The following is a 24529-nucleotide window of genomic DNA, read 5'->3' as shown; positions in this document are numbered from 1 at the left end:
TATTGCACTTGGGCAAAAAAAATGAGAGGCACAAATACAAGATGGGTGACACCTGGCTTGAGAGCAGTACATGTGAAAAGGATCTAGGAGTCTTGGTTGACCATAAACTTGACATGAGCCAACAGTGTGACGCGGCAGCTAAAAAAGCCAATGCAATTCTGGGCTGCATCAATAGGAGTATAGCATCTAGATCAAGGGAAGTAATAGTGCCACTGTATTCTGCTCTGGTCAGACCTCACCTGGAGTACTGTGTCCAGTTCTGGGCACAATTCAAGAAGGACACTGACAAACTGGAACGTGTCCAGAGGAGGGCAACCAAAATGGTCAAAGGCCTGGAAACGATGCCTTATGAGGAACGGCTAAGGGAGCTGGGCATGTTTAGCCTGGAGAAGAGGAGGTTAAGGGGTGATATGATAGCCATGTTCAAATATATAAAAGGATGTCACATAGAGGAGGGAGAAAGGTTGTTTTCTGCTGCTCCAGAGAAGCGGACACGGAGCAATGGATCCAAACTACAAGAAAGAAGATTCCACCTAAACATTAGGAAGAACTTCCTGACAGTAAGAGCTGTTCGACAGTGGAATTTGCTGCCAAGGAGTGTGGTGGAGTCTCCTACTTTGGAGGTCTTTAAGCAGAGGCTTGACAACCATATGTCAGGAGTGCTCTGATGGTGTTTCCTGCTTGGCAGGGGGTTGGACTCGATGGCCCTTGTGGTCTCTTCCAACTCTATGATTCTATGAAATCACAAAGCTTCTTGACCTACTCAGCCTACAGAGACAAATGTTGTAGTGTCACTTCTCTAGGAAACTGGAAAATGAGGCAACCTTTAAAAAAACACACCAGTATTTAAAACCCTTTCAAAAGCTGCACCTGCAACAAATCTGTGATTGTCTGACCAAATCATGCCCTCAAAGTTAAGGCTTCATACCTACAAGGGCATACAGATCTGGTTAACTTTTATCATCTCTACGTTAGTCTTAATGTACCCAACATGCGTGTTATATAAAGTGACACTCATCTAGATGCTTGTAATGTACTGTACAGGATAAAAACCCAAAGTGCGTCATCATGAGCTCTTAAGAGCCAGAAGAGATGCAAAAAGAAAAGGAAAGGTAGCCATGCTGGTTCATAAGAAGAAGAACAAGCCCGAAGTTGGGTAATCACTTTATAAGGACCAACTAAAAAGCTAAAGGCTTTGTACATGCGGAACTTACACTACAGCTAAGTGATATGCCGTCACAGAAGAAAAGGAAGGTGGTGGCGGCAGCTCCAGCAATAACAACAACTGAATTGGAGTTGGGCAAAGAATGGAAGGAGGACTACTTAACAGTTGAAGGATGCACAGACTGGGGTAAGCATAAAGACCCATATTCCACGTATTCCCTTAGCAGTCAGATGTGCTTCTCTCTCTCTCTCTCTCTCTCTCTCTCTCTCTCTCATGCATGCGCGCGCACACACACGGATTCTGATGCTTGTACCAAGTCTTCAGTGACTGTCCACTCCAACTCTCTCTAAACCCTGTTTAGGGTTTAGCCTGTTCCACCCAACCTATTTTTCTCTAGAGATTAGCACCCTCCTGTTTACTTTGGAAACCCCTGGTACCACTTGTCATGCTAATAAGATAGATTTGGGGTTTTTTTTAAATGAATTATTCATGGTAAAGTGAAATTAATTCACTCTGTTTCCCTCCCTGCCATTCCTTGGGGGATATTAAGGCTCCCTGCACGTTTTAATAGCTCCTTTCAATCTTCTAGTAACAGAAGCACTCATTTTGAACAGAATGAGAAACATTTTGTATCCACCTGTTGCACTGCAACATATTTTTTTAAACCCTTCAAGTGCATTTTTACTAAAGCACTAAAAGCCTCAGGCAAGCCTAAAGCTTATAGCTCTGGAGGAGGAGAGAAGAACAGAAAGAATTACCAGGTTTTCACCTTCTTTTCAAATAACGCTGTCTGAGGCACTATGCACACTTTAATTTGGTTTAATCAAAATGAGTAGGATGTCAGCTGATCCACACGTGGGGGTGAGGGAGAAATTTGATTCCTTTTGCATTTAAAGGTGAACCTGCCTAATTTGCGGTCTCTGGCACACTTCGCAAAACAGCCATCCTTCGAAATTTGCAGTCCTCTTGATTTTGCAATGCACTTCTCGAGCCAAGCAATATGTACAGAACTTCCTGTGCTGGGGCAAAGTGTGCCTACAAATGCATGTATTGCTGAAAATAATGCTCATAATTGCATTCCATTGGGCCAAACTGCATATAAAAATGTATACAGCAGGAGAACTCCAACTGAAATTGTGATGGGTTTTCACAAGGTCTCATTTGCTTTTTAAATTGCAAGTGGATGTAGACATATGGAGAACTGTGCTTAACATTGAAAAAATAAGTAAAATGAGAAACCAAAACTGACAGATACAGTCATACCTAGCAGAGGCATTCATTGTAGGTCCCCCTCACCCCAGACTGGGTGATTCACAGTCAAACTGCAATTGCAAGAGACTACATGTTTGAATTCTTTTTCTCAGAGGTGGGGTGGGAAGGGCTCTAGATTTAACCCTCTTCCCAAGAAACCAGTTTTCTTAAGGGATAACCCCTCATACCAGAGATGCCAACTTAGATAAAACATTGGGGGGGGGGGATTTGGGGACATGGTCTATGAAGAATTAAAGAAAATGCTCAAACATCCACTAAAAGACCAGAAGCCTTTTTACTGGGCATTATGACAATAAACATCCCAAAAGAAAGCAAAGGATCATTTCTATATGCAACTACGGTGGCTAGAGTATTAATTGCCAAATACTGGAAAGGGAATTTGACTCCAGCTAAGGAAGAGTGGCAAAGTAAATTGGGTGAATATGTAGAACTAGCCAAAATGACCAAAGTGATAAGAAATCACTCGTTTACAAGGTTTAAAAAGGAATGGGAACATTTTAAAAAACTATCTAGCTAAAGATGGTTCCCAACTTAAAACTTTGATGTGCCTAGAATAAATTTCACAAAGTAAAAAACAGTTATGTGAGTTATTTTATAGAGAGGGAAGGTTGAAAGAATACTAGAACACAGTTTGAAGGAAAAAGGAAATAAAGAGATATGAAGAATCCGCTAAGAGGTAGGAGGAAGTCAATTAATGTACTATGGAAATGAATAATTTTAGAAGAAGAAATAGATTATGTATGCATGCATGCATGTATGTATGAGAATGAAGGAAATAAGATGTACAGTGGTACCTCAGAATGCGAACGGGATCTGTTCCGGAGCCCCGTTCGCATCCTGAATGCAACGTAAGCCGTGACAGCACGTCTGCGCGTGAGCGGGTTGCGTTTTGCCGCTTCCGCGCATGCGCATGATGTCATTTTGTGTGTCTGCGTGAGCGGCGAAACCCAGAAGTAACACGCTCCATTACTTCCGGGTTGCCGCGGAGCACAACTCGAACGTGCTCAACCCGAAGCACATTCAACCCAAGGTGTGACTGTATATCTGCAGATTTTAAAATGCAATAAAAAAATTATTAAAAAAAAATTGGGGGCGGGGTAAGCCTTACCCTGCATAATCGATCACAAGATGCGGAGCATGCAAACCATTTGAATGACAACCATTTCTCATAAGGCTTGGTTTCCATACCCTTGAACAACTTGGTTGACCTCCTCTGCACACGTTTCAGCTTGTCAATATCCTTCTTAAATTGTAGCACCCAGAACTGGGGTCCAGTCTCCAGTCTGAAAGTGTGTCACTTCTTTAGCCACAAAAATTCCTGAGGGCTTTAATCCCCTTTAATTGTGCAAACATCCATTTCCGTTATGTGACTGAATCCACTCCGTAAAATACGAACAGTTCAGAGGCGACCGCAGTCTCTGAAAAGCGGAATCATGGCTATTATTTTCTTATGTGTAGGTTGGGTTTTAATCTAAAATGAACGTGACTAGGCTCAGAAAATGTAAACAGCAGAATTGAAATCTAACAGCCAACTATTTAATAATTCTTTCCTCTGCATACTTTTTGTTGCTACTCCTGTCTAATTGGACAGCTCTGTATATTCTCTGTATATACACAGTAACCTCTGCTTACACTTTGTGTGTTATCTTTGGGCAGTTGCTTATATCAGATAAAAAGGGGGTAAGTATCTCTTGCTGATATCAGTGGCAAGGTCACAGAGTATACCATCACTTCATTCATCTTTCACAATGGATATTAATTCATTTCATGTAAGAAAATGTACTCTACTATCTGCTGGATAATAATTTAAAGAAGCACTATCAGTTCATGCACTAGCACTGGCTTCTTTAAAAAAACGAGCATCTGGATCTGATGCACTTCAAAGCAGAATGCTACGCAGAACTAGTCTTCTTTGAAGTACAGCTACAAGCACAGACAAGTTTAGGAACCCAAATCAGTTTCTGAATCTGCTGTACTTGGAAAAAATCCCAGTCAGATGTCTTAAAAAAATAATACGCATTTTAGAAAATTGGTGTCTGAATCAGCTGTACTTCAAAGCAGAATGTCTCATACAGCTCTTTTTTTTTTTTTTTTTTTTTGCTTTGAAGTATGACTAATTCAGATGCAGACTTACTTTCTTCCTTTTTTTTTAGGATGAGGGAGCCGAAATTGGCATTCACCTTAGTCATGCTCTGGTCATTCTTCTTTGCTGCTGTGTCGTTTTCTTTCTTCTTCAGCCAGTGTGAGAAAGGTGTAGTGCACCATGCTGTAATAATAACCTGAATAATTTAGAATCATAGAATTGTAGTTCTGGAAGGGCCCCTGAGGGAGGGCCCCTGCAATGCAGGAATCTCAACTAAAGCATCCATGACAGATGGCCATCCAACCTCTGCTTGAAAACCTCCAAGGAAGGAGAGTCTACCACCTTCGGAGGGAGTCTGTTCCACTGTCAAACAGCTCTTACATTCAGAAAGTTCTTCCTGATGTTTAGTCAGGAATCTTCTTTCTTGTAACTTGAATCCATTTGGTTTGGGTTCTACCCTCCAGAGCAGGAGAAAACAAACATGCTCCATCTTCCACATGACAGCCCTTTAGAAATTTGAAGGTGGCTATCATATATCTTCTCAGTTCCTTCTTTTCCAGGCTAAACAAACCCAGCTCCTTCAACTGTTCCTCATAAGGCTTGGTTTCCAGACCCCTCATCTAGAGTCACCCTCCTCTAACACATATTCCAACTTGTCAATATACTCCTTAAACTGTGGATTAAATTTGTTTATTATAAATTTATTTCTTTATATGCTACCATCCATGTGCATGGGGCTTTTCATAAAACAGATCTGATGGGTCCTTGCTTCCAAGAGGCATATCATCTTAAAAGGCACAGAGGAAGGGGGTGGAGGAAAGGGTAAACAGGTGAAGAATATACAGTGGTACCTCAGGTTACATACGCTTCAGGTTATAGACGCTTCAGGTAACAGACTCCGCTAACCCAGAAATAGTACCTCGGGTTAAGAACTTTGCTTCAGGATGAGAACAGAAATCGTGCTCCAGTGGCACAGCGGCAGCAGGAGACCCCATTAGCTAAAGTGGTGCTTCAGGTTAAGAACAGTTTCAGGTTAAGAACGGACCTCCGGAATGAATTAAGTTCTTAACCCGAGGTACCACTGTATTCTATTCTACTTTGGCTTAGGTACAATAGGGTGTTGCATCTAGGGGGATATTCCAAAGGCTTCCTGGGAAAAGTGAGTTCTGAAGAGGACATAAGGGAGAGCAGTTAGAGGATTCTTGGAGGAAGCTCCAGGCATAAGGGAAAGTGAGGGAGAATGGGCAAAAGATCTTTGGATGGTTGAGACTGGTTGAGCTGGGATCCAGAGCAGAAAAATAGCAGGGTGGGGCCATGTCATGGAGGGTTTTGAAGGTAAGTAAAATTAGTTGATGTAGAATCTGGCTAGAGCTATGAGAAATTCTAGACTGCGGGTGGAAGCTCTGCACAGCACCCATTGGATATTTTCCACATATTATATACATGCATGTATATGCTAAATATTACATTACTGTTGGGAAAGAGACACATCTTGGTGGTAGAGTAGAACACCTGTTTGGCATGCAGAATGTCCCAGGTTGAATCCCCTGCATTTCAGGTAGGACTGGGAAAAGTTCCCTGTCTAAAACTATGGAAAACCACTGCCAGTTAGTGTATACAATGCTGAACTAGATGGACCAGCTTCAGCTTCCTAATCTCCAGTGTTTGTAAGGGGTGGGTGGGGGAAATCTAGGGTGTATTTGAAACCTGTTGTTTGAAACTGGGTGGGAGGGGGCTGGGATTCACTGATTCTAATAAACCTTTCATTTATTCCAAAATAATTTGGACAGAAACTGCCTATTAGATTAGTTTCTCACATCACAAACTATGTCCCCCTTGGAGATCGACATCTGGTAGGAAGTCCTTAATTAGAATATTCCTAGGCTGCTGCTCCAGAGAGCTGATTATGCAGCAAGAGGAAGATACAGAGAATTCAATTTGTATTACAAGGGAGTGAATTGTTGCTAGCACAGAACAGAGACAATCAAGATGGTGTATTGGATTTTGAATGAAAGCTTGTCAGTTCTGTTATTTGTAAGTATCTATTTCATAATCAAGCTGCTGGTTCTGATTCATTTTCTGATATTTCAAAGGAACTCTCCACTTTCCCCTAAATGTTTCATTTTTATCATTCACACAACTGATGCTCAAAAGTTTCATTCTGTTTAGAATTGGGTTCTTTTGACAAATACAACGCAATTGTGAGATTTCTTAATTATACATTGCATTAGAAAGAGGAAAAGAACATTGTAATTGTAATTGATCATCAATATATTTTCTATTTACTGTAGTTATTGTGGTTGGGAATGAACTTATACCTGTTTATTGACACATTCAACTGGTATGAAGAGGAGTGTGCCTATCTTTATACTCGGGTTATGTTGGGTGTAAGTAAAAGTTTGTTAAATGCCCCTTTAACCAGGCTTTCTCTTGGATGTGCTTCTGCATTGTTATTTACCCTAAAGTCTCACTGATCTGCATGCCATTCTGCTTCGTCTCTCCCCCCCCCCCCCGTTTTTTGTAACCAAATGCCCCATAATTTTAAAACCAGCCTAACTGGTTGCTTTTTTTTATCCCACTTGATTCGTTTTAGTTTTGTGATTTAGAAGTATACTGCATCCGTATCTCATTCATTTTTGTTAGTCATAAACTGGATTAGAAAAAGAACTTATCAATTGTTTCCTATATTATGTATCTATAGTAATGCACCTCTTACCCAAGCAGAACCACTTACTGCAGGGACATCATAATATTCCTGACTACCTAACATGATATGATTTGTGACATTATACTACTACAGCCTTCCCCGATTCGGTGCTTTCCAGCTACTTTGTGACTACAACCTCCATCATTCTTGGCCATTGGCCATTATGACTGGGCTGATAGGAATTGTAGTCCAATGATGTCTGGGAGGCATGAGGACCAAAACGTTAAAAGTCTTGTTGCAGCATTAAGATTCCAAATCTTGCCTTCATCCATTTCACACACACACCAGGTCGCTTCACCCTGCTGTACGGCAGAATTGCCCTCCCTGGCTGTAAAGCTGTGAAACATAAAATAAAATGGTAATTTGTCAGCTTTGGGGGGGCTAAAACATTTCTTGTGCTTTTATTCATTTCATATGTGTAACACATTTTGTCATTTTGTATCTAGTCCACGCTTGCCTGGGCAAGAGCTTCTGCCACCTGCCTCAACTTTAACTGCCTGCTAATCCTCTTACCAGTTAGTAGAAACCTGGTTTCATTCTTAAGGGGAACAAGTTTTGTAAGTACTTTTTTTCCTATTGCACAAGTATTGCCTTTTAAACGATCATTGAAAAGGTTCACTGATAATCTTGTTGTAAATGCACATTTAAAAGAAACTGGTAAACTCAAGCATTTGACTGCTAGTGGATATTTATAGGAGTGTATTTTTCCATAGACTCATCACAGTGTTGCAAATATAGCTATAATATTTCAATAATAATAATAATAATAATAATAATAATAATAATAATAATAATAATTTATTAATATCCCACCCATCTGGCTGGGTTTCCCCAGCCACTCTGGGCGGCTTCCAAAAGAATATTAAAATACAATAGTCTGTTAACATTAAAAGCTTCCCTAAACAGGGCTGCCTTCAGATGTCTTCTAAAAGTCTGGTAGTTGTTTTTCTCTTTGACATCTGGTGGGAGGGTGTTCCACAGTGCGGGTGCCACTACCGAGAAGGCCCTCTGCCTGGTTCCCTGTAACTTGCCTTCTTGTTATGGGGGAACCGCCAGAAGGCACTTGGCGCTGGACCTCAGTGTTAGGCAGAACGATGGCGGTGGAGACGCTCCTTCAGGTATACTGGACCGAGGCTGTTTAGGGCTTTAAAGGTCATTCGTTCATTCATTTTATTTGCATACCACCCTTCAGGGCACTTCACAGCATAAAAATACAAGATGAAAAGAGAAAATACATAATAAAAACAAAAACAAAAGTTTATCATTACTGGAGTGAGCCTAGGTGACTTAGACTCATTCACTCTCTCTTTTTTTCTCCTCAGCTGATATAGCTGCAGGGAGGACATTGGGAGCTCTTGCTACTATTTTTATTTTTTTTAACCACCAGTTGTTTAGCATTATGCCCCAATCTGGACAAGCTTCAAGTAGCTTTAACTATAGTTTACTTAAAGAAGCCTACTTCAGATACTGGTTTGTGAAGCTAGCTTGTTACAATAAACCACAGCCAAAATTAACTTGAGTTTTGCCTCTCAAAATGGCCTCTCAAAATTCTCCAGCCTAATTTTGAGCAAGGAAATGAGGAGGACCATGTCATCAAACTTCTCCAAGGTGAGGAGAAACTCTGTAACAGTTTTTCAGGAGTGTAGCTCGCCATTATCAGTGACAGCAGCACCATCTCCTTTTTCCCTAAGGGTTTTTGATCATTCTTGAAATGATAAACCATAGTTTATTATTGTAGGAGTGAGCATAGGTGAATCTTGGAATCACCTCTCAATATTGCTTATGGCTGCAGTATTCCAGCTATGTTCAGTAAATTCTGGACTAGATAAACTGTACTTTATAATTATGTTTGCATGCAATTTCAAGTTCATAAAAATTATTTAAGATGCATATCTTTCCCCCTTTTCATCAAGTGTTGTGGAGGAGTCCTGAGGAGACAACTTGACAAAAGTGTCACATTTCACAAGACTATTGCATATGGAGTAGCTGTGAATGCAAGTAAGTTGTTTTTTTAACCTAATGCTTACAATGTAGGCTTCCTTGTTTTGTCTGGAGTGATATGAATTTGGAGTGCTAATCTTGCAGTCTTAATGCAGGGAGGTCCAATGTGGAACTGGCCCATGTGGGAACACTGAGGGCTGGGGTTGTATGTGTGACCTGGCCCTGCTTTTAGCCACACACTTTCAATCAAATCCCTGAATATTTGGAATTCAGGTGTGAGCAAACAAATATAAAATATTTTTGGGGGTTGGGGGTGGGATCTCTGAAGAACTCAACTTTCTGCCCTTGGTATCCAGAGACACTCTCAGTGTTCTCAAATATGTCTCCTTAGAATCTATTGTTTTCAATGAAACTCCCAGGTAAGAGTGCATTTTCCCTTCTCTCTGATAACAACACTTTCTGCTGTAATGGAGACCGGTTCTGTTATTTCAGGGATGGCTTGCTGAGGGAGTGAATAAATGCAGTTGTTTTTTGGGAAAAGGAAGAAGCTCTGTCTGGTATCACTTATGGTACCCGTAGTATTGATTTGCAATTCTTACATATTTTAGTAGCAGGTGAGATTCAGTTTCCTTTATTTCTATCTAGTCATCAGATCATTACAAAACAAAGGTTTAACAGAATGAAAGTAACGCAAGGTAACATTGACTGAAGTTTAGATCCACCGAAACCCTACAGCATAAACAAGCTTAAAATGCCAACTAAGGCTTACTCAGGGTAGAACCACTGAAAGTAATGATCATGACTCAGGTCCATTCTCTTCAATGGGTCTACTCTTAGTAAAACTTAGTTGAATGCCACCCTGATTTTTCCTGGCATAGCACTACCCTGCCCCTTTAAAAAGAAAGAAAGAAAATGGCCCTCTTTTAACAAATATGAAAATGCAATATTAAATTGAAATAAAAATGAGATGAAACAAAATGAATCCATGCAAATCCAAATACAATTATGTAAAACCTAAATGGATAAAAGCATAAAACAAGACTTAAAATTCTGAATCTCCCTGGCAGGAGACAGCATTCTCTCAAAAAATTTCTCCTCTCATTAGTTACTAGAAAACGTGCAGTCTTCACAGGAGGCAGGAGCATTTGCTCTTCTCCAAACCATTCCAGTTTTCTACAAAGTTTTCTGCAGCTTTCTTTACTACATCCAAGGAGCAACACAGATCCTTTGTTATGCAGAATGTGTGCCTTTAACTATTTAATTGCTGGGTCAGAGGGCTTACCCTTTTAAACAGGAGGATCTTACGGATAGGAGTGCCAAAGACCAAACACACACCTTTATGCTGCAATCAATTATTTAGTCAATAACAAGGTCTAAAACAGGGTTCAGCAAACTTTTTCAGCAGGGGGCCGGTCCACTGTCCCTCAGACCTTGTGGGGGCCTGGACTACATTTTGAAGGGGGGAAAATGAACGAATTCCTATGCCCCACAAATAACCCAGAGATGCATTTTAAATAAAGGGACGCATTCTACTTATGTAAAAACATGCTGTTTCCCAGACCGTCTGCCGGCCGGATTTAGAAGGCGATTGGGCCGGATCCATGGTCTAAACATTATCCCTATCCATTCATACTTACTCAAGCATACCTCCTCAGATGGCCAATCTGAGCAGAGCTGGTGAAGAGGTCAGAGTTTGGCTGATACACTCTGACCTCTGGACTTGTCTTCTTGATCTCCAAAATCCTAGGTGCACAAGTCCTTGCTTTATACTTTCCAGTTTTTGTCAAACATGACGAAAGTTATGAGTGAGTAGCATTTGAGGTCATTTGATCTGGGGTCATCAGGGTAGTTTCCCAGACCCTCATATGTTGTTCCATCACATGTTGTTTTTCAGACAGACAGGTTCCCACTCCCTGATCTTTTGAACTTTAAGGAGTCCTAAGACAACCAGAATGCAGCCTTCTGTCTTGGCCTTCTTCCTGATCTTTTAACCTTAGGTCTCACATATTGGAAATAGCTGTAGATTTTCAAAAGACCACTTGCTTTTAGCTGTTCGTGGTGTGTATTTTTGGCTTTCCTTCCTCCAGCAGATGTTCCCAGATGCCCTCTATAGTTCCCACCAACAATTCGGCACTCAGATCCATTCTTTATCATCAGCCATTGAATAAATATTCTCCCATACATTCACTAAACACCCCCCCCCATTTTTTAAAAGACATATATTACATTCTTTGTTATACAGGCAACTCCCTCCTTACACAGGTTCAACTCGCATACAACCGTGTGTGTGTGTGTGTGTGTGTGTGTGTGTGTGTGTGTGTGGTGTTGGGAAATGAATAAATAATTCGATTTAAACTGCAAAAAAGGTGTGAAACGGGCAAAAATGGCCCCAAAAGAGCACAAAAGCTGAGAAAATGGTGTGAAAAGAGTGGGGGGAAAGACTAGGAAGTGCTGCTGGTTTTTTAAAGGAATTTTTCACGGGGTTCCAGAGGTTTAGAAGGTGTTTACAAGCTTTTTAGATGCTGTTCCCCACTATACATGATTTCACATATATGTGCGGTACCTGCGATTGTAACCCTCATGTAAGTGTGAAGTCGCCTGTACCCAACCATCAACTCTGATTCATTCCTTCTGCATACAATGCAGATCCAGTGCAAAAGGGATGAGTCTAAATAATAGGATCAGTGGCTCAAGAGTTCTGCCCAACAGCTGTTGATATTCCCTTGCCTTCAAGAAGGACTGTGGAAGGGCTCCAAGATGGCACACTTCCCACCAGGATCAGTCAGCTGAATTTTTGTTCTGCTCAAAACCTCAAAAGAGCATGGAATGCAGAACACATTGCAGTGCTGCGTGGAGTTATATTTCTCTATCAGCCCAGCAACATACCGCTTTTCTTTTCATCATAAGAATGGATTCCTGAAGAAGGCACAATTTCCCCCTTTTAATTAACAAGTCATTCCAGGAATAGAAATGTATTACCGTAATTGATCTTGTTTTAGTTTCCTCAAGGTATCAAACTAAAGGTGCATTAACTTAAAGTCCACCAAAGGGAGATTTCCTCCCAATACAAATAGCAGCTTTAGGAGAGAGATTTTCCTCCCAGCTCATACATGATTGACTGGGTCTGAAAAGTGCTACTTTTGGGCTTCTTCCACAAAGATGGGGAAACTACCCAGCCGTGTTTCTCATTCCTATGGAGGAAAACCCTATACATGTAGATGGGGCTCCCTTTAGACCAGCGGTTCTCAACCTTTGGGTCCCCAGGTGTTGTTGGACTACAACTCTCATCATCCCTGAGCTCTGGCCTTGCTAGCTAGGGGTGATGGGAGTTGTAGTTCAACAACATCTGAGGACCCACAGGTTGAGAAAGGCTGCTTTAGACAGAGCTGGTTATGTGATGCATGGGAAACATTGTTGTTGAGAGGTTGGGATTCCCCCCTAGTTTTTACACACATTTCTTGTCCACAGATACTGCTTAGGGCCTCTGCCTTGGGAGGAATGGAACAGGGATTTTATCTAACTATGTATGTATGCATTTATGATAAGACATGGAAACGATTAATGGACTAGGAATAATTTACAGGATGGTGGCGATCACAGTATAGGAGAGGTGTAAGTAATGGGAGGCATTGGCAATCTATGCAGGTTAAGACATGGCTGTTAAATTCTGAGCACGGTAACTGTGAAATTAATAAATCTGAGTGTAAGAGATGCTTCTAAATGTTTTAGATAGTTTTAAACTGTTTAAAAATATGTTTTTGTTTTATTTTAAATTGTACTATTTTAACATTTCGATGAATAGAATAGAATCCATATAATACAAGTTAGGAAACTGATTGTAATGGGTATGCTTAAGTACTTAATTAAAAGGTGACTAACTTCAGTGCAACTATTATCCCAGACAGGCATGCAGAAAGACAGAGAAGTGGCTTTTACTCTCTTGAATAAGTATGTGCGCCAGTTCAATAAGAGCTGTATATGCTTCGCTGAGAACAAACACAGATTAGCCAAATGTATCAAGACATCTCTCTTGTTTGGCTCTTTTTCTACATGCTGAACTGATGGATAATGACCTGTAATTGCAGCTCATTTACTAACCCCCTCTCCATAAAACAATCCAGCAATGAGATAGATGGAAAATTATAGACTAGCGTGCAACAAAGTAATAATAGCACATATGAACTACTTATGTATGATCATAGACTTGCATTTATGGCCTGCTCTTCCATAGCTGCTGACGTGTGATGGGCATGTTTTGAAGGTAAGAGGTGCTCTATACACTACAATGGGCAAACACACACATTTCTCCACAGTGCCAAAAAGTGGGGGGTCTATGCATCTTCCACACAAAAAGGCTTCAATGTAAATTGAACAGCGCGTTGCCTACAAGGGCAGCCTCATTCACAGAAGTGGGAAAGACAATGTTGTGTGCTTGTTCCTCTGCAATCCCACAGAAGTGAATAGGACAATGACTCTGGTGTTTTGAACCTATGGGAATGAAACCAGGCCCCTGCATGCATTCACAGGTTTTAAATGATAAGGAGAGCTGTAGAAAAAGTGGAAAGATCATCACCATCATCATCATCATCATAAATAAAAATAAATTTTTATTTATATCCCGCCCTCTCCAGCCGAAGCCGGGCTCAGGGCGGCTAACAACAATAAAATAAGACAACATTTTAAAATCATTTCATTAAAAAATTACTTCAAATCAAATTGATGGCAACCATTGGGTAGATTGCCAAAGGAGGGAGTCAGGCTGTGCCCTGGCCAAAGGCTTGGCGGAACAGCTCTGTCTTGCAGGCCCTGATAAAAGATAAAAGTGAGAGAGCTGAACCACCCCATGTTTGAACGTTATGTATCACATATGAACTGAAACAGTATTATATTGATTTATAGTATAAATATGTATTCAGGGATAATATCAACCTTTCATGGTTTATATTGTGACATTCTCTCTCTCTCTCTCTCTCTCTCTCTCTCTCTCTCTCTCTCACACACACACACACGAGAGAGAGAGAGAGAGAGAGAGAGAGAGAGAGAGAGAGAAATTGAATGCAAAAGGTAAACCAAGCTATGTTCTCAAGCACATAACTCATTATCTGACCATTGTTGGAAAAATATTTGTCATCACCATCATCAAGGCTACCCAGCTCTATTCTGGGAATACATGTTTAGCCAGCCATTGTTTACCCAATGACTCATCCATGAAATAAGGATCTGTTTGCTTCCAATATTTCATATTATGGTCCTCACTTTATACAACTCTTTCTTTTCAAAGCCATTCACATCATTGCACATTTGATCAACATAGAGCGATACCATCTTAGCCAGTCAAAACAAGCAGGAGAGTTAAGCAGTAAACTGTCAGGCATTGGCAAGAGCCCTAATGAATCCTACTTGAACCCAATCAGGAACTATGACATGGTAAGTTGACATTTTGGGGATTGGCTGGTGTTTGTCATTGGACTGTTTCCCCTGCCTTGAAAATGCATGCACGCTCTCTCTCTCTCTCTCTCTCTCTCTCTCTCTCTCTCTCTCACACACACACACACACACCAGAAACAATAGAAGCAAAAAGTCTTCAAATGTTTAGTGTCTTCAGATGTCTGCACAAGCACACTTTATTTTGAAAGAAGAATGTGGCACCATGTGTATAACTCATTATTGCCTAACATCTGCCTTTTGGAAAGTTACAGCTAGATTAATCTGCATAGGTTTCATTCTTACCTTTCTGTTTCATTGAATCTTGCTCTATTTCATTCCCTCAGAAGGACTCCAGTGTAGCAAAACAGCTACCTCTTCAAACATATCATTTCCTGTAATCCTTTCACAGAAGCAAACAAATTGCAGCTAATATTATTTATACCACTTTCCAGCACAAACCTAAGTTTTAATTATCAGTGCCAATAGGTTGCATCCAATGCCAGTTCTATCCATTAAAAATAACAGACATAACTAACTTAAGCCTATTAATTTCAGTGTGTCTACTCTGAGTAATACTTAGAAACAACCCAGTATGTCTGATTAAAACCCCCCAAATCTTTCATGTGTTTATTTTTATGCTGAAGCTACAACATTTATTCATTTGTCCTATAAAACCACTTTATTATTTTTCTTTCCCCCAAAAAAAGAATACAATAACTGAAATACTAACAACCACTGCTGGAATGACAGGTCTCCTGATCACTGTGTCATTAATTCTGATCATGACTTCATCTACAGAGATCATCACAAGGTCCTTCTATGAGGTGTTCTGGTATACTCATCACCTGTTTGTTGTTTTCTTCATTGGTTTAGTTATCCATGGGATGGGGTGAGTATCAGTATACATCAATATGACTCCATGTCATCATCATAAGTCATCATTTGTGTGTTGCTTTCCTACCAGATTGTGCCCAAAGTCACATCACCCATATTATAAATTTATGCAAGATGGATAGTGGATTTCTTTGAGGGCAGCATAGAAACAGTCTGAGAGGCCAACACTCCTGCTTTCTGCTGTAACCTACCCACAAATTTCCCCAGCCTGCCGCCATCAGGAATGGCTGATACAGTGGGTACCACATTGCCACCCCAGAATGAGGCAGGGCAAGAGTGAAGCTGAGGCTGCCTGGTTCACTGGGGGGAGCACTGGACTGGCTGCGCTAGCGTGCCTGAACAGCCCTGACCTCATTGCTGCCCAGCTTTACCCTGGCACATTGTCCATATAAGCAGCAAAGATGCCACTGTTGGCACTGCCCCATTGTGATGGACACTGCTGACCACCACTGTGTTATTCCATGTGTGCTGAAAGAAAGGCTCACGAGATTTTTAATTCACAGAGGGACTTTTTGATGGTAATGTAAGTGAAAAGGGAATGTCAAAGACAATTTTTTATTCAGCTCTAGCTTTATAACACCTTTCTTTTTCTGTTTAGTCAGCTCATCCGTGGCCAGACCCCTCAGAGTTTGTTGCTGCACAATGTCACTTACTGCAAAGATCATTATTTGGAGTGGGAAACATCAGGTCAATGTCCTTTGCCACAGTTCTCTGGCAATGACCCTGTGGTAAGAATGACTCTTGCTTCTTGCCTCATTCTAGGCCCTTTCAGATGTGCTGCTGTTCATATTTTTAAAAAAGTGTTATTGTTACTTTGCTGTTTATTAGAGAGTGATTGCACTTCTTCCAATCCACTCCAAGGAGGGAATTGTTCAGAATTTGGGTTTTCCAAACTTGGGTCTCTAGCTGTTTTTGGACTACAACTCCCATCATCCCTAGCTAGCAGGGCCAGTTGTCAGGGATGATGGGAACTGTAGTCCAAAAGGAGCTGGAGATTTAAGTTTGGGAAAACCTGGTTCAGATTGAGAAATGTTCTGTGCCTTATGCTCCCTCATTCCACCAAGCAGTAAATGTTGGAGTTATAAGAATGTGCCCACATTACTGATACCCCTTTCAGTGTTTGTTGTTGTTGTTTTGCATATAACATGTGATATGATATAATTCTGACCCTGTGGGAGAATAGACAGCAGGAACTACAGTGGTACCTCGGGTTAAGAACATAATTCGTTCCGGAGGTCAGTTCTTAACCTGAAACTGTTCTTAACCAGAAGCACCACTTTAACTAATGGGGGACTCCTGCTGTCGCCGTGCTGCCGCTGCACGATTTCTTTTCTCATCCTGAAGCAAAGTTCTTAACCCAAGGTACTCTTTGTGGGTCTGTAACCTGAAGCATCTGTAACCCGAGGTACCACTGTACTTGGTTTACTGAGTCAGTCTGAGCTGTCCATCATTTTAGAGACTGCATTGACAGGCCTCCTGTCAGAAAAAATGGGGAAATGCCATGAAACAAAAATTGCTCAAACTACCACCACCTTGCCACATATAAAAGTGAGAAACTGCACAAAGCACCTTACACACAATGAAAATATTGTGGAACTATTTAAGGTATTTCAGAATAAGTCAGCTATAGGGCTACACAAAACACATCTGGAAGAGCCCCAAGAGTGTTGCTCTGTTTACAAGGTTGTGGAAAAACAAGAGTGCCTCCTGTATAAAATGAATTGCAGTGGCACCTGTTTAAAACTCCCAATTAATTTGCTTGACCGTCTTTGCCAATAATGCCTTCCAAGCTGTTAGATGATTTCATTATGTGTCATATTGTGCCTATAATTCTCTGATTAGAATAATGTTGCCAGTCTGACCACCTAGTGCAAAGAACAATATTTTATGTCAAGGCATTTTTTAAAAAATACAAAATGAGAAAACAAAAGTAAGCTGTCTAAGAGTTTGAATTCTTGTTCAAAAACAAACTCTCCAAAGACTGCAAATCCACAGGGGGTAATTAAGTAACCATCTTGTGTATGCTTGTCACATGCTTGAGTGACAAAAATCTAACATTTATTAAGATATTTTTAGGCTACTATTCACAAAAGATTAGGATTGGGCAGAAAGAAAGCAGGAATAAAATTACTATGTTAAAATACAATGGGGGGAAAAATACATCAATAACTTAGAAGGATTGTAATGACTGACCTAGATTGGTTCCCACATAAAACTATTATTTGCTACTACCCTGCATGCATATTAATGTATCTCAAAAAACTTAGTGTCTCCATAGAAATAAATACTGTGAATAAAGACAGCCATTGTCTTGCAATACCGTGCACTGAAACTAATGAGCATAACATCAGTGAGGCACGTCTCCTTCCCTGCACACCCAAAGGAATGTACTCAAGATTGGGGAAGGACTGTGACAGTGGTAGGGCACCTGCTGTACATGGTTAAAGTCCCAGGGGTAACCTCCAGCATCTCCAGGTATGACTGGGAGAGACCCCTGCTTGGAATTCTGGAGAGCTGCTTAGTCATTGTAGACAGTATTGGGCTAGAGGGACCAATGCTCTGACTCAGCATAAAGCAGCTTTCTGTGTTGTAGATAGATTAATAGATCGACAGATCTCCCTAGTTTCATAGCTGATGCTTCATTGTGCTTTCAGTGGTGGCTGAGGCCCATTGGGACGAATAGGGTGGAACTCAAGGTGACCAAGGGTAGGTGGAGCCAGAGCAAATGACTTGCAATGCCGACTAATTCTACTTTTGTGAGCATCCTCCTCTGAGTTGTGCAACACTGAGTCTAAGAAGGAGGAAGCTGACAGCCAGTGCTCTGGACTGATAGTAAATAAGAAGATAGGCAAGGTTGAGGGCAGACTGAGGCTGGAGGACCAGTCTCTGTTGCATAGTTTTGAATGCTGATGGATCTTGAATCTCAAAGTCATACCAGATTAAGATGATTTGGTCTATGAAACAGATGACAAACACATTGAAGTTGGGAAAACACAATGTTGGCACATACCACTTAGTTTTACAGATCATTCACTGCTTCCTGGAAGATTTCCTCTGAGTGGAACTCAATAGATATTAGGATTTCCAAGAAGGAAGCTTTCCTTACCACATTCCCAATGTAGACATTCACAAAGAAGTCTTTGTGAACGTTAAATAAGCAAGGAATGTTACAGCCATCTATCTTACTCCTTAAGGAGTTTCAAGATTTGTTTCTTGTGCCTGTGCCATGGCAGCGCTGGGTAAGGATGTTTGGTTGATTGTCACCAGGTCATTGTTTTAAAAAAACAAAACCCAACTCTTCTGATTTACAACGCCACCACTAAGCCACCCACAAGCAAACTGGGAGAATATCTCCTGGAGGACTTTGAGATTCAACTTTATTCATCTCTCTGAGCACATGAGAATAACTGGTCAACACTGATCAAATCACACAAAGGTGTAAATCAAAGCCTATATGAACAGTATTGCTTAAACAGTATCACTTAAAGCCGTCCAGAGTGGCTGGGGAAATCCAGCCAGATGGGCAGGAAATAATAATAATAATAATAATAATAATAATAATAATAATAATAATAATAATAATAATAATTAATGATAATGATAATAATAATAATAATAATAATAATAATAATAATAATAATAATACAGTAGTATTGAAATGGAAATGCCTGTTTCCAGGACAGTAAAAAGGCCATCAACATTAGGTCTAAAGTGGGTCTCAAAAGTGTCACAAATGGAGAATTCAGCAAGCTTGCCAAGGAATGAAGTCAATCATCTCTTTAAAGAATTCATATGTTAGTTAAACTGTTATTAGTTGTTTAGAACATATATAAAAGAAACACACTTCATAGATTTGACCAGGTTCACCTCCAAGTGATGGTGTTCTACCTTTAGAGTACTAAAGCCTGTATCCTCAGCTTCCATCATCAGCCTGTCCAATATCATTTAATGTCAGGACTAATGAATTTGTCACCTTGGCACAAGGCAAGTGTCCTGAATACAAGGAAAGAAGCTTTGGTCACTCAACAAGTCATCAAAGACTATTCCTTTCCAACAAAAAGAACACTTTAAAGATAGCACTTTCTACAGCTGCTTGCGAAAGGATCAAAGGAGCATATTTGAAAGCCCTTGCTGAATTCTCAGGGAGGATATCAAATAGTTTAAAAATTCCTCAGCAGGGTTTTTCTGTCTGTGCAATACAAACAGAAAGAAGAAAGACGCTTGATTTTCGCTTTTCTGTAGCTAGTAATTAGGCCAATGATTTACTTTTCATTGGTGACTTGCACCACTGCAGTTTCTTAAGCCAGAGCAATATTTTACCTTCAGTACTTCTGCTGAGATGAGTTATAGCCTGAGAAGCAACCCTATTATGGTGAAGAATGTTGATGCAATGGAGTGACTTTGATCTTGTGGTGCCACCTTAGACTCCCTGGTGCAAGCATTAAGCTTGTGGTACTCAGATAATCTTACCTCATATATGCCTATTTGACCACTCTGAACTGCAGAACTGGCACTCCTACAGGTATCACTTAATATTTGTTTTGCACTTGTAAGAAATCAATAATTTAGTATGGCTTCACCCACAATTTGGAATTCCCTGTCTCTTGATATCAAGCAGGTAACTTTGCTGTACACTTTTTGATGCCTGCTAAAAAACACTTTAGGCAAACCTATCCAGACATGTAGAAGTTGACATGTGTTTTAATCTGTTTTTAGTTAAACTGTTGGTTTTAATTATATTTTGGATTGCTTAAAATACTTTATCTTTTTAACTTTATCTTTTATTTAAATATAGTATTTTTATTTAAAATACGTTATCTTTTTTAACTTTATCTTTTATTGACAATGTGATTATTTGGGGGGGGGGGTTCTAAACCACCTAGCTGTTCTATTTGCAATCAAGTGGTATATAAATTTCATTATATAAAATAAAAATCAAGCTAATGTTCCAGAGGGTAGCCGAGTTGTCACAGGAAAATTAGTGAAGAGTCTTGTGGCATCTTAAAGACCCACAAGTTTCATATGGCCCAATGTTATGGATTAGAGTCCTTTTAAGCTTAACCCATTATAAATTTGTTAGTCTCGAAGACTGCAACTAAAAAGGCAATTCATTCAAGACAAGAGGGCAAGGCTATAGTTGCCATTTACATTGCCCCCTAAGTGAAAGCATCACCATGCAATGAGGCTAGAGAGAGTTGTGGGCCATAAATGACCTCCTTTTTGCATCTTTAACGTCCTGTTCTCAAGTATGACTGCTAAGTTGCAAAGTCAGTAGCAGTTCTGGCTCCTCCCTGGGAACATCCAGTACCCCAGATCAGATTTAGGAGTACAGCTGATAAAAATGCCCAGGCCAGGAGGACAGGGCAGCTCCCACCACACAGTTCATCCCCCAGTCAAGTCACTTCAGACGGCTTTGTGCTGGTTGAAAAAAGCGTATCATTCCATAAACTGGGACACTTGTTTTTGCAGGTTCTGCTATCAATTTGTAAGTGACCCCCACCCCCAAACCATGGCCCTTGATGTTTGAGGGACCCATTGGAATGGGGTGGAATAAGGCAAATGAGACTTGAGTAGGTCAGTGGAAAATAATTGAAAATCAGGTGCCTCTTTCTACTAGTGAAAACATCCCCTGTGGATACAACCAAGTGTATTTTTTTGCCTCAATGTCATCAGTGTTAAATTTCAACAGAAATCATTGCAACCAGTTCTGTGATGATACCATACTCTGGAAAACTGGGGAGGAGGGTAATGAAAAATGTGGAAAACCTGCAGTGTCAAAGGGTTCAAGAATTTTATAGACAGCTATTCTGCATCACTTTGGCTGGTTCTGATAACAATACGTATTGCACAACTGTGGGCTTTAGAATGATTATTTTAATTATTATGAATTGGAACTAGTGTCTTTCCTTTTATTTGCACCCAGTGCATTGATGATGTGGGAATATAAATCAGCTCCTTTAATAATGAGAGTTTTAAGAAAATCTGAAATGTGATGGTAATGTGTGAATTTGCTGAATTAAAAGAAAAAAGATTAAACAATAGTATTTGCAAACAGCTACATGATCTAGTTTTGTTCACCATTGGATACAGACTAGGGCAACTGCCCGGTGTTTCTCCCTGTTGCACACTGTTATTCTTGGTTTTATTAATATATAAAGTATTAATTAAAGAGAAACTTAAATCTAAGTACTTTGGTATAATTGAGTTGCAAAGTCAATAAATGAAAGCACATCCATTTTGCATATCCTCCGTTGACTAAAATAAGCCATTGTAAGCTGTTTTTCCGATACTAAAACTAAAACGGGAGAATGAATGCTTGCATGTCTAAAAAAATCCTGCATCTTCCATTATATCTAATTATCTAAAGCTGTTGTAGCTCAAGCTGAACAGAATGACCAGTTAATATATATGGTCAGCTAAGTACATTTGATCAATAGGATGATCAGTATATATGACCATGAAGTGCAATTATCAGCTATAATATCTTGAGGTCTAAGCAACTTGATGTCATAGATCTGCTAAGTGTAATTATTGACAATAAAACAGCCCAATCAATTTAATAAAAATAGGTCATTTCAGCATAACTGAACTTTTTGGGTCAATTTCTGGCCAATGCATCATACTAGAAAACTTTGCTAATTGTACAGCAGAATCAGGGAGTGGAAATTGGTTCTCTCTTCTTAAAGGTTCAAGAATCCAATCTAGAGAGCCTGTGTCAGAAAAAGAGAAGCAACAATTTCACGGAGCATGCATTTATGCACTCTGAGCCAAACAGGAACCATGTCCTGAATAGCTGATGGTGGCTTGCATCAGCAACCATCATGCTTAGGCAGGTGCAAGAGGCCCTATGCCCTGGCAGAGCCCACCACTGACACCATGGACCCTCTACAGCCCACCCCCTCCTTGATTTCCAAAAGTTTGGAAAGGCCTCCCATTGTTTTTTCTAGTTCAGGACTCTGAACGCTGAACAGGTAGGGAATTCCATTTCTCACCGTTTCCCTACTGTAGTCTAGGCATTACTTACTTTAATATTGCATAATTGTAAGGTAAAGGTAAAGGTAAAGGACCCCTGGATGGTTAAGTTCAGTCAAAGGCGACTATGGGGTTGTGGCGCTCATCTCACTTTTAGGCCGAGGGAGCCAGTGTTTGTCCACAGACAGCTTTCCGGATCATGTGGCCAGCATGACTAAACCACTTCTGGTGCAACGGAACACCATGACAGAACCAGAGCGCACGGAAACACCGTTTACCTTCCCGCCACAGCAGTACCTATTTATCTATTTTCACTGGCATGCTTTCGAACCGCTAGGTTGGCAGGAGCTGGGACAGAGCAACGGGAGCTCACTCTATCGTGGGGATTTGAACTGTTGACCTTCTGGTGGGCAAGCCCAAGAGGCTCAGTGGTTTAGACCACAGCTCCACCCACGGCCTTATTGCATTATTGTAACACATTCTAAGTAGGGCTTTCTTTGCACTTCCCTTGGAAACCTAGTTAGTTCAGGAAGATGCAGCACAATTACTGACAGGAGTGACACCCTGTCAGCATATTACACACCCTGCTCAGAGAGCTGCACTGTCTTCTGTTTCATTAGTGGGTTAAATTCAAGGAGTTACTGTTAGTATTTAAAGCCCTTAAGAGCTCCATGGGCCATAAGTTTCCAACCCCTGTAGAAAAGATGGAAACCTGCATTCTCTTCTCCATCAGTGGGGCAGTGGAGTGTTTGGCAAGCACTCCTCCTCTTTGCTTAGGAATTTTGGGTATATTGCCCGCCTTAGCATCCTCTTTGAAGGCAAGGTGGAGATGGACTGAAATAACATAGTGCCTGCAGTGGTTTCCATCAGAAATTTAAAGCTTATATATGCATTAAAACTTCTCTTTATATGATCCCCAACAGGCTTGGAAGTGGGTCTTATGCCCTGTGATATTGTACATCTGTGAAAGAATTATTAGGCTCTGGAGGTTTCAGCAAGAGGTTGTCGTTACAAAGGTGTGTATGTCATATCAGCTTTATTATCTGTATTAAAATAAAAATGTATGGTTATATTGCTTCATCAGTAGAAAGTTCTATATTCAATATTTTGTTGGTGTATTGCACATTCTGTTCGTGGCTTCATTTTCATTACCATATACATGAGCATTTCAATATTGCCTTGCTTTCATAATACTGTTAAGAAAAAAGTTTTCCTGCAACGGCAAGTCGGAAATTGAACTGCAAGGTATGCAACAGCATCACCACGTGAAAAATATGGAGGCGCTGTGGCCAGCAAAAAGTCATGCAACCAGGTGCAAATGGTAGCTAATATTTGCCCATTGAAAATCAGCTGAGTCACATCTATTTTTACATTCCTTGTTGATGCACAGGACTATTTGGGGGTTGCTATTCAGTGGTAGAGCCTCTGCTTTGCATGCAGGTTCAATCCCCAACATCTCTAGATTGGGCTGTGTGAGTTCCATGAGTTCCTTTCCTGAAACCCTGGAAAGAGCCACTCCTGGTCAGTGTACACAATACTGAACTAGATGGACCAATAGACTTGGTATAAGAAAGCTCCTTGGGTTCCTAGATATATTGCGTGCTGATTGTCATTTGACTGTGGCTTAGGTGGTGTCTCATTCCTCTGGAGTTCTGGAGCTTCATATGAAAAAACGTGGCTTTAAGATGGAGGCTGGTCAGTATATCTTTCTCCAGTGCCCCGCTATCTCACAGATGGAATGGCACCCATTCACTCTCACTTCAGCCCCAGAAGACGACTTTTTCAGTGTACACATACGGTCAGTCGGGGATTGGACAGAAGCCCTTTTCAGCACCTTTGGAGCAGAGGAGAAAACCTTTCAGGAGCCCTGGAAGCTGCCAAGGTTTGATAACTAACTACAGTGTTGCATACTTGTCATTTTGTTTTGATTAACTAACAATTTGTGAAGGGTTCCCCCCCCCCATATCGAAACAGAGTATAAATTATAATTATAGATGTAGTAAAACACAGCATACTCGAAGTCTCACTGGCAGGAGGAAAAAAAACCCATATATTAATGTTTTCCTTC

At 40.5% G+C, this 24529-nt stretch overlaps 1 protein-coding gene across 3 annotated transcripts in view; it reads left to right on the top strand.

The window, feature by feature from the left end:
* Positions 1 to 913: 913 nt before the first annotated feature.
* The window catches only part of NOX3 (NADPH oxidase 3), a 33483-nt gene continuing 9867 nt past the window's right edge, over positions 914 to 24529 (top strand). The window contains exons 1-9 of one of the 3 annotated variants that reach the window (XM_081187440.1): positions 914 to 1351; positions 6812 to 6907; positions 7674 to 7784; positions 9141 to 9225; positions 14450 to 14595; positions 15303 to 15484; positions 16088 to 16217; positions 23385 to 23477; positions 24090 to 24343. In XM_081187440.1, coding sequence (XP_081043566.1) covers positions 6827 to 6907; positions 7674 to 7784; positions 9141 to 9225; positions 14450 to 14595; positions 15303 to 15484; positions 16088 to 16217; positions 23385 to 23477; positions 24090 to 24343 — 1082 coding nt within the window. In that variant the 5' untranslated portion in view covers positions 914 to 1351; positions 6812 to 6826. Of the gene's footprint in view, positions 1352 to 6450; positions 6555 to 6811; positions 6908 to 7673; positions 7785 to 9140; positions 9226 to 14449; positions 14596 to 15302; positions 15485 to 16087; positions 16218 to 23384; positions 23478 to 24089; positions 24344 to 24529 lie in introns of those variants that run through there. The other 2 variants (XM_081187439.1, XM_081187441.1) reach the window with 2 other exon arrangements.

The sequence above is a fragment of the Podarcis bocagei genome, assembly GCF_964188305.1.
Source record: "Podarcis bocagei genome assembly, chromosome: 3".
In the NCBI taxonomy this organism is placed as follows: domain Eukaryota; kingdom Metazoa; phylum Chordata; class Lepidosauria; order Squamata; family Lacertidae; genus Podarcis; species Podarcis bocagei.
The sequence above is the reverse complement of the archived record's forward strand: the minus strand, read 5'-3'. Positions and strand labels throughout refer to the sequence as shown.